Source organism: Alosa pseudoharengus, unplaced genomic scaffold, assembly GCF_046254945.1.
Source record: "Alosa pseudoharengus isolate Yale_2024_CS ecotype anadromous, Long Island Sound unplaced genomic scaffold, YU_APseudo_1.1 YU_APseudo_1.1_scf_12, whole genome shotgun sequence".
Lineage (NCBI taxonomy): Eukaryota > Metazoa > Chordata > Actinopteri > Clupeiformes > Clupeidae > Alosa > Alosa pseudoharengus.
Genome location: NW_027468587.1, coordinates 2,313,217 through 2,323,826, shown reverse-complemented (window position 1 = coordinate 2,323,826; position 10,610 = coordinate 2,313,217). Strand labels below are relative to the sequence as shown.

Here is a 10,610-nt window from a genome sequence, read left to right as displayed (position 1 = left end):
CAATTCCACCAACAATTCCAGTCTTATTACTAAATATATTTAGAAGGCTTCTACAGAGGGGTTTGTTGATATATTATTCCTAGCCTGATTTATGACATTTTATTCCTAAAACCATGGCGATTTTTTAAGGCAATTGGCAGCATTTTCTGAATGACTAAAAGAGATAGGCCTATCCAAAATTCCCTGGGTAAAATACTTTTCATCTATGTCAACTTGACACAATGAAAAAGTAAAAGTACTTTTGAACCTGGATTTATCTAATGTTCCGATTTGGCTTTTTTAAATTTATGCTATCAGCACATATTAATTAGATTATGCCTAATGTGCATATTTAAACAATAAATTACAGAAAACTTGTAGGCCTAATAAAAAAATCATATTAATGTAATGTTCATATTAATCAACTGGGGAAATGTCATAGTGATGTCTGCTAGTTAATGTTACCTGTAGGCCTAGTGCCTCCTTATTGAACAAGAAAGGCTTAATATTGATAATTGCCCAAGGGATCACCGGGCACCCTCTCTAATCTTATTGAGCTACCCCATGGCAACAAGAAACAGAAAAAAAGGGGAAAAAAACTTTAACTGACAAAACCAGGTTCATCTAAATTATGGCATTTGATTGCCGGACTAAGATGATCCCTAAAAATCCTTCGTTTTACACATGATATGCACATGGTGTCTTACCTGTACTCCTCACAGGAAGTACGTCACACAAGAAGACGGCACAGTGAAAACGGTGTTAATTGTTATTGTTAGCATAGATTATTCAGTTAATGCAAGTCGATGGTGTAGGTGTGCATCAAAGAAAACACGTTTGAATTTTGAATGCAGTTCTGTTCAAGCTGCAACCAGGTTTGTACACCACAACGTGGTATAAGATGACAGACGTTGTGGAGTAACACTTACAGCTAGTACGCTTAGCTTGCTAGGAAGATATATTGTTAGCAGGCTAGTTCTACAGGGAGAGTCGTTGGCAGTCTGTTGAACCTGCTCGTTTGCGATTTACTCAGATAGCAATCGTTTTAGTCGCCACTCTGCGCTTCATATGTATTCAAATGAACGTAAATGTCTCAGAGAGGTAGCCCGCTTACTCTTGATTATCACCATCACCATGCTGACAGCAGCCGAAATGTACCTTACATAGCTAACGTTAATGCTAGTTAAGATTTAAGTTGTTGGCTACAGTAGCCAGAGGAGGAGGGCGTCATGTCATTTGCATTGCCCCAAAGCAGTGGGAGAGACTTTGCTATCAGGGTTCATTTACGTGAATCATTGGCTATAGTTTGCTAGGGGGATTCGCTGTGTGAAGTCGACTAACGTTAGCTAATGTTAGCTCAGTGAGCTTGTTTGCTTGATGAACCTGTGCAAAGCTTTCTCGGTTGCAACTGTCCTTTAAAACATGGGATCGTTTGAGAAGTTTTGTATTGTTAAGGTCTGTGATTGTAGTGTCTTTCTCGACTCAATGCAAATACCTATTCGTTGTATTTTCTTTTGCATTTTCCCAGCAGAAAGACACTTGCAACAGAACGCAAATATGAACGATGCAGAGACGCCCACCACGACTCGAAAGCATGGAACTGGAAGTTCACGCGAGCTTCAGGGTAACGTTAATTAAATTGTCAATTTAAATTGTAAAAACTAAACAACATTGTCACGTGATGTGTAATTTCATGTCAATTAGATTAAAAGCGAACCACTCATGCACACTTTCATCAAGCACATTGGATTGGAAACATCGTATTCGTCAGTATATTACGAAATCCCATGTACTGCGATCAACTAAATTGCTGTCACATCATTAATATGGTGCTAAACTGTAGTGTGTATGTAGTATGTACTACTATGCTACTTCTCACCTTCTCCTCTCTGGAGGTCAATACTGAGCTCGTGACGAGCTGTGCCCTGTGCCCTACTACAAGTCCAGCTTGATCCAAACACTCTCATCCTTGGCTAAATGATACCCTCCACAAAGTGCACCAAACTCAGCCTCGGAGAGGAAATGGCACAAATCTAAACTAACTGATGACCTCAAACTACTAGACACTCCTATCCCCCTCAGCCAGCATCACTGCTGCTAACATGGCTTTCTACAATGACGAAATCAACAGCGCTACAGACACTCGGAAACTTTTCTCATCCTTCAAATCGCTACTCAACCTTCAGCTGCCTCCTCCTCCATCCAGCCTTACTGTGGATACCCTTGCCTCATTTTTTACAAACAAAGTGGCAGCAATCAACAGTCAATTCTCTACATGCCCACAAGACGTGACAGATTCAGATACTGCATTCTTACAACCTCTGGGGGTTGCTGGAACATCTTTTTCAGCATTTGCGCCTCTCTCCGAGACTGAAGTATCTAGTCTCTTGACATGTTGCAGCCGTCCTACCACATGCTCATTGGACCTTATACCTACGAGCCTACTTAAGTCCATCAGCCCGACCATCGCACCAGCTATCACACATGTGATCAATGCTTCACTAACCTCCGGCACATTTCCAACAGCGTTCAAACCGGCCCGGGTAACACCGTTACTTAAGAAAACTTCTCTCAACCCTGCTCAAGTCGAGAACTACCCCACTGTCTCATTCCTGCCTTTCCTATCCAAAGGTATTGAACGAGCACCGCTCCCACCTACTTGAATGCCCTCATACAGGCATACGCTACCTCCAGACCGTTGTGCTCCTCAGACGAACGACGTCTAGCTCTGCCACCGGTACGCTCAGGCCAATCCAAACTTTTTTCATCTGTTGTTCCTCGTTGGTGAAACACACTGCCAGTTCCTACTAGAGCAGGGACATCCTTCTCCATCTTCAAAAAACTCCTCTCGTAGCACTACTTACAACTAGTCTTGCTGATCCTAACACTTACCACCTGACTAGAACTGACACTCGACTGTTTAAAAACAGTACTCACTGTTGCACTTATTCTTACTGTACTCTACCTTTTTAAATTGTCCTAGAATTGTTGAGAGAATTGCTTTAAAGCTTCAACTGTTTACCATGTTGTAGCCAAATGTAATGTAATGTAATCTGTAGTATGCGATCTGTTTCACTGCAGCTCCGAAGAATGAAGAGTCTTATGAGATCTCCATCCCGTTTGAGGAGAACAACTTTGAGCAATCTGCTGGCTTTTACAATCAGAACGAACAGAACTTTGAAGGTACAGTAGGCAGTAGGCTGGCGGAAGAGCTCTCAGGAACATTCATTGACTGAGAAGGTTACAGCTATGTCTGCCAGCTATGCTGATTTTGACTTATTCTGAGCATGTCACATCGTCATCATTGCATCTTCAGGAAAAGCAAAGCTGTCAAACAAGGCACTTGCACTTATTGCAAAACTTTGCCTCAGCGGGTTATATTTGTTATTGTGGTATTGTGTTGCCTCAGCGGGTTATATTTGTTATTGTGGTATTGTGTGACTGGGATGCATCTTGTGGAGGGCAACATGTATATTTCTAGCTTAAGATAATTCTTTGACACTTGTAGCCTTGTTAATGAAACGTTAAGGATCTCCTTGACACTGTGTGAGAGAGACTGAGGGAGAGAGTTAGTGCTGTAAGTGTTTCACTCTGTACCAGCTCATTCTACTCTCACTGCCTTGAAAACCAAAAGACAACAATTTTATCATCAAAATTCTATAGGTGATGTTTTTAGTAAGGTCCCACCTTTGAAGGTTTTAGAATATCTTATTAGCATAGATTTTAAAAAACATATTTAAGTTTCTGTTACACACAGTGCTCTGGCCATTAAATAGCCTTAGTTGCGGAAATGGCCTTAAATTAAACAAACAAACAAACAAACTCTCACTGCAGAATGAGCTGATGGAGTGAAACCACAATGTGTGTGTGTGTGTGTGTGTGTGTTTGTAGGTGCTGAAGCCCCAGCCCCAGGCAGCTCCTACCTGCTGATCACAAACCTGCGCACACAGCTGCAGATCTCCCTGGAGAAGAACTCGTGGTTGCAGAAACGCATCGAGGACCTGGAGGAGGAGAGAGACTTCCTGCGGTGCCAACTGGACCGCTTTATCTCCTGCACCAAGAGCCAGGAGAGCAATGGTGAGCGTGGACCATGGAGTGAGGGAGGGAGGGAGGTGACCGAGAAAATATGGGAGTTGGAGGACTAATGAAGCGTGGAGGGGAGGGCCAGTAACATGAGATGGGAGGTAGATGAAGAGAAGAAAAGAAAAAGGTTGAATGGCGTATAGGGGGGTGCTCCGACTGGTGTAGCACAGTTCTCTACACCAATAGGAAATTTGCAGTGCAACAGGTGTTTTGAGGCACCATATTTACTGCAGGTATCTATTTTCCTGTTCTCATTACTCAACTTACATGTTGTGCTTATCAGAACTTTGTTCTGGGAAGTGGACCCAGCATAATGGCAAGTTTAAATGGTTAGGCTTGTTTGTTAGAATACACTTGGCAGCAGGGTAATGTGGCTTGTGACTTGGAGGTCCTGGAGCCAGCTGCAGATGGCTCAGCTTGCCGGAGCCTGACTGAGATGCTTTCTCTCGGCCGGAGCCTGACTGAGATGCTTTCTCTCGGCCGGAGCCTGACTGAGATGCTTTCTCTCGGCAGGTAACGACTGCAGAAGCTTTTCGTGGAAGCGGCGGCGAGAGAGTGAGCGAGGTGAGAAGCACTCCATGTTTCTGACCATGACATTGTGGTGGGAAAATCTGGGAAAGTGATGGAGCTTTTGGACAAATGTGCAGTGACCTCGAATCTATTAATATCTTTGAATTCAGTCTGCTGGGTTGTGTTGTGGTCATTTACTCTTTATTCATCCCACAGACCAGCAGTCTGAAGGCCAACGACCTGCCACCCGCCAATCATTCCAACAGCGGCCCGCCTCCCAGCCCTCAGCCAACGCCAAAGCTATGGGCTCGGGACCAGCCAATAATCAGATGAGCTCCATCTTTGGCTCCTCCCACTCTCAGTCCCTCAGCAGCAGCTGCGTAAACAACAGATCAATGAATGACCTGTCAGGTAAGGGTTTGCTTATTTACATGTCTGTGTGTGTGTATATTTGTTTGTTTGTTTTTCTGTCACCACGTGACGTGTCACCATGTTGTTTATAGTAAAAAGTGGAAATGTGATAGTGTGGTTGTATGGTGGAAATGTGATAGTGTGGTTGTATGGTGGAAATGTGATAGTGTGGTTGTTTGGTGGAAATGTGATAGTGTGGTTGTATGGTGGAAATGTGATAGTGTGGTTGTTTGGTGGAAATGTGATAGTGTGGTTGTATGGTGAATGTCTTCCTCGCAGAGTCTCTCTCACTCATTGGAGATGAAGAAGCAGAGTTTCTGGAGGACAACTATCTGGAGGAAGAGGAAATGATGTCGGGACAGGAAATGATGTCGGAGACCATGACTCTGCGCAACATGGGGGCAGGAGGGCAGAACAACAGTGGCATGAAAAGGAGACGGGTGTTCCGCATCTCCCGGGGAAGGGAGCGACAGAGAGGTGAGATGGGAAGGATAAATAGGAGGGTAGAATATTGATTTTGACTTATTCTGAGCATGTCACATCGTCATCATTGCATCTTCAGGAAAAGCAAAGCTGTCAAACAAGGCACTTGCACTTATTGCAAAACTTTGCCTCAGCGGGTTATATTTGTTATTGTGGTATTGTGTTGCCTCAGCGGGTTATATTTGTTATTGTGGTATTGTGTGACTGGGATGCATCTTGTGGAGGGCAACATGTATATTTCTAGCTTAAGATAATTAATTGACACTTGTAGCCTTGTTAATGAAACATTAAGGATCTCCTTGACACTGTGTGAGAGAGACTGAGGGAGAGAGTTAGTGCTGTAAGTGTTTCACTCTGTACCAGCTCATTCTACTCTCACTGCAGAATGAGCTGGTAGAGCTGAAATAGGAGGGAAGAATATGATCGCTTATTCACAGTTACTGTGAAGAAAGATGGACACTAGATGGACATTAGCACTGTCATAGAGATTCATTTTGACACAAGTCCATAACACCATCTATACAGTGAATCCAGCCCAAATAGAAACCTTTCCCCTGGCTTTTCTTCAGTTGTGAAGTACTTAAATTAGCAATGTACATAAATTATGCTTTATAATATAATCTTTCTTTGCCTTTTCTGTAGCAGTCAACAGTGATTCACAATTCGAAAGTTATTTCGAAGAGTACCCACCCACCCACCAGCCCAACTTTAAAACGTTATTTTTTTTTTTTTGTCGTTCCAAAGTCAAAGATCCCACAGGGGTGCTGTTCCGCTACAAGAAGATCCTGGTGACCTATCAGCGCCTGAAGAACATGTCCAAGGCCTTTCAGATCCATGGCGTGGACCGCAACACGGTGGCGTCCACTACTCCTATAGCGGAGCTGCTGCTGGTCGCCCCGGAGAAGGTGGCAGAGGTCGGGGAGTTCGACCCGTCCAAGGAGAAGCTGCTGGACTACGCCCGCCGCTGCTTCATCGCCCTGGACCCACAGACCCTCAGCAAAGTGCAGGCCCTGAAGAAGAACAACTTGCTGCTGCCCATCTCGTACAGGTAATATATGTAAAATATACAGGTAATATATGGAGGGAAAGATGAGCTAGTTGGAGCCGTGCACAGAGACCATGAAGGAGAATTCCGGCGATTTTTCCAGATCTGTTTCATGAGGTCACTGAGTACTGTCGGTATAAAAAATTTTTTAAAAAAACAATTGGTTCTACCTAGCTGGAGTTTCTGCAACCAACAGCTAATGCAGCTACAATGCTACTCTCTGGGGGCATGTTCATTGTTCAGGAACCTGCATGCTCATGCCCCCAGAGTGTAGCACTGTAGCGACCTGGCTGCCATAGCTGTCAGTTGCAGCAACTCGAGCTAGGTAGAACCGATTGTTATCATTTTTTTTGTACCGACAGTACACATGACCTCGAGAGATCAAACAGACATCTATGTGAAAATGCTGGAATTCAGGCAATATAATACCGTATTTTCCGGACTATAAGTCACACTTTTTTCATAGTTTGGCTGGTCTGTGGCTTAGTCAGGTGCGATTTATATATCAAATAAAAAAAAAACAATATAGTTGGGCCCCCCTCGTTGGCCGCTGAATTCGTTATCACCTCTCCTCAGCTTCTCCGCCGTTCACTCCTTTGTCTTCATTAACATTCCTGGTAGAATTCTCAATCTTTTTGGCCTCTATGTGTCCAGTTATGTAGTCTGTCTGCTCATGGTCTTGGATTTTGTAAATAAATAAATGTATATGTTATATGTAAATGTAAAATGTATATGTTATATGTAAATGTAAAATGTCATATGTTTTTTTCCTCTTCATGACGCATTTTTTGACTGATGCGACTTATAGTCCGGAAGATACAGTATTTGAAAATAGATCATTTTATATATAGCAGCTTTGAATATTTCTGATAATTTCAGGCACAGAAATTTCCCTTGCGTTAATCTCTGCAAATAGTTGGTAGGAGCGGTCAAAACTTCATCTATCAGTTCATGGGTTTGAATTTGAGAAGATGTAGGACAGTGCTCTGTCTGCATTGGGTATACCAAGCTGTTTCCTTACTAATTTTAACTAAATAACGTGCAGAGGAGAAGAAAAATATCTAATTAAGTTGGCAGAAATGGACAAATTCCTTTCTCTAATTGAATCTAAATCCAGTATGAGGACTAATCCATGTTGCTCTGTCCATCCCCAGGTTGAAAAGCACAGACCCACCACGGTAGTGGTCTCCTGTGGTCCCATCCCTCCTGCTGTACCCTAATGCATCACACTGTATTTTAATGTCCTGCCATGGACCTCTCCTCCCATCCTCCGTACCATACTGATACAGCCCACAGCCGTGGAGGTGCTGAGAATCAATACTGGAGCCCCCCAGCCCTGTGTACTGTGATGTACTCTCCTACTGGTGTGTGTGTGTGTGTGTATGTGTGTGTGTGTGTACCATCAGCTGAAGCTCTCCTCTTCATAGCTTTTACCAGGGGCCTGTGTTTTGCAGTTCCGGTCCCTTAAAACACTGGTTTACCGCACGTGGCCCCGTCATGGTGAATTTAGTAGAGGTAGGCATTTGGAAGAGCTTTACAGATCTGTTGCATCATTGACTGATAGAATGCCTAGTTTTATTGTAACTATGTTTGAGATGGTAACAAGCTTAATGTCGAATGTAATGTCACACGCAGTCTCAAGTGAAATTTTTATTGCCTGTTTTATTTTCTTTGTTTTTATTAAGTTTTAGGGACCTATGTTTATTGAAATGTTTTCAGTGGACAACGTTGTAGGAGTATAGATTTTGAAAAGTACCTTTATGAAATATGATTATGTACATGCAGACATTAGATAGCCACAAATCCACTCCTCTAACCCAACCTTATATATTGGCCATTTTTGAAATACCTCAGTGTTCAGGCTATTTTTAAGTTGAATTTTTATTTTTGTACTGGGACCTCAATACAGGTAATGTTGGTGACGGGACACAGTTTTTACAATCTCTCTCTCTCACACACACACACACAGGGAAGCATTACAACCTCAAACCTTTGTGATATGCCATGCTAGGAGCACCAGTCGATTGAGCTGCAGTGTGCTTGATGTAGTACGTCATGAGCAGAAACGGGTGCTGAGTGCAAATCTCATATTTCGAGACCTCAGATCTGAATGTGTGCAGCTAACTTCATAGCTCTGGACAGTGGCATTAACGGTTAGCGAGACACACTCAGGTTCACGCTCTGTTTTTGTAAGCATGTTTTTCCTCAGTCATCGTCAACATCAAGTCCACAATAGACCTTAGCTGTTAGTATGTCATTTAATATTATCCAGCAGTGGTACTGCCCTCTATTTTACCTGTGTGTGTGTGTGTGTGTGTGCATTTGTGAATGTGTGTGAATGCAGGCAGTCTCAACTAGTTCTGAATTAGCTGGAAATGGTTTTTAGTTTTGCCGACTATCTTTTGTAGATTTTTCTTTTGAGAAAGAGAGTAGAGGGAAGCTTTCTATGGCCCCACAATGGACAGCAACACTGAAAGGGCCGGTATGCTCCATGCAGTAGCCACGGCGTGTGGAAAATGTGAGCAGTGCATCAAGAGCTCGTGCACCACTCTGTTTTTCATAAGCAGGATGGACGAGCTAAAAACCGGGATCAGCAAGTATATACTCTATAGGTATCAGGCACCACATTTTGGCTTAAGTTCATTCATAAAGTATCAGGACAGCATCAAACAAGTAGCCCAACATTCCATATTCCAATGTTGGCGTTCCATATAGCCTACATCCTAAGTAAGGAATACTGGCCACCAAGGTGTACCGTTATTTGGAATGAATGAGCGAGGCGGAGGCAGATAACTTCTACTATGGTTGTTATAGTTACCATTAACAAGCATTGATATGGAACAGTGATTAAACTTTTATTACCAGATCTACTTCATAGGTGTCCCGTTATTCAGAATTAATAGCCACCACACCAGCCAATCAGAAAAGAGTATTTCTTCTCTCTGGGTGATAAATAAACTTAAGTCTAATTAACTCCAATTTAACAACATGAATGTTAAAGTTAACTTTAAATTTAAAATAGCGATCAGAGTTTAAGTGGTTTGTGGTAGAATTGGAGCTGATTTGCAAACTGGAATCGTGAAGTTTGAATTGTCAGTCGGAGAAGTTAACTAAGTTCCCAGTGAGCATTACAGCACAGGGGGATTAAGAGAAAGGAACGAGGGACATAGCAATAATCCAGCAAGAGGTCATGAAAAGATTCATTTCAAACCAGTTGCATGCTGCTGCTCAGATGGCTCCAAAGCTCCTCGACAGTCAGCTGGTCCTTCTGCTTACATTTTCTTCTTCTCCTTCAGTGGTGTAGTCGATAGCGACAGCCTTTCCACAGCAGGGACACCTCTCAGGAGAAGGCTGCATGTGAATATTGGGCTGGTGCTTCGGTGACGTCACAACTTGTGCACACAGAGACCACTGCATTGAGTATACTGCGCCCTTAGCTATGGCACATTATATGGGCTAGCCGCTAGTTCAACTGTTGCTTAGCTCTGCAGATTATATGGGCTAGTTCAGTGACCATGACTGTCTAAAAGTTAGTTTGGTTTTATCACTGACATAATTTCAGTGTCTACCATCATTGATTACGGGTCGGGGACTCCAGCCTTCCTCAGGAACCAGTCGATTTCAGAAATAATCAAGACCGCCTTTTTCTTTGATTTCCCTCTGCTTGTAACTACAGACCTTTCTGCAGAAACAAAAAATCCAGTTCTCAAGCCCCCCCCCCTTTTAATACCTTGTCAATTATAATGATTGTTGTGACACTAAAGCATTTGGTTTCCTATAGAATCTCCAGCAGTCTGAAAAAAAGAAACCTCTTCATCTGGCCTTACTATCTCGTCCTCCTTCTTTTGACAATGAGTTGTCTGTGTACTCACTTGTGTGTGGTGGCCGCTGCAGCGGCTGGCCTCACCCGTCAGGAATGTATGTATTGATTGAAACATTCGATCCATGTTGTGAATTTGTTGACCTTGTGTGATGATGACGACCTCAGTGTTCTACTGAATTTGCATTGCAATTTCCCATTTACCACGTGCACAAGGCCAGCTCTCAGTGGCTTTCAGGAGCTTGTTGTAAATTAAAAAAAATATTAGAATGCAAAAAA

At 42.9% G+C, this 10,610-nt stretch overlaps 1 protein-coding gene across 2 annotated transcripts; it reads left to right on the top strand.

Annotated features, from left to right (window-relative positions):
• The first annotated feature begins 726 nt into the window (after positions 1-726).
• On the top strand, positions 727-10,543 carry ccdc106a (coiled-coil domain containing 106a). Of its 2 annotated transcripts, none has more exons than XM_076279723.1 (9): positions 727-854; positions 1,511-1,603; positions 3,061-3,162; positions 3,871-4,056; positions 4,576-4,626; positions 4,789-4,983; positions 5,263-5,460; positions 6,211-6,514; positions 7,666-10,543. In XM_076279723.1, the coding sequence occupies exons 2-9, from the start codon at positions 1,537-1,539 to the stop codon at positions 7,691-7,693; spliced, it is 1,131 nt and encodes a 376-aa protein (XP_076135838.1). In that variant the 5' UTR covers positions 727-854; positions 1,511-1,536; the 3' UTR covers positions 7,694-10,543. The 2 variants fall into 2 exon arrangements, with proteins under 2 accessions (XP_076135838.1, XP_076135836.1); XM_076279721.1 differs by having other exon boundaries at positions 1,508-1,603.
• The last annotated feature ends 67 nt before the right edge of the window (positions 10,544-10,610 follow it).

Excerpts from the sequence above, each read along its gene's own strand:
- ccdc106a (XM_076279723.1), top strand. The coding sequence starts at position 1,537 with ATGAACGATGCAGAGACGCCCACCACGACTCGAAAGCATGGAACTGGA. Across the intron at positions 5,461-6,210 it reads GGGAAGGGAGCGACAGAGAG|TCAAAGATCCCACAGGGGTG; the intron begins GTGAGATGGGAA and ends GTCGTTCCAAAG. Across the intron at positions 6,515-7,665 it reads CTGCTGCCCATCTCGTACAG|GTTGAAAAGCACAGACCCAC; the intron begins GTAATATATGTA and ends GTCCATCCCCAG.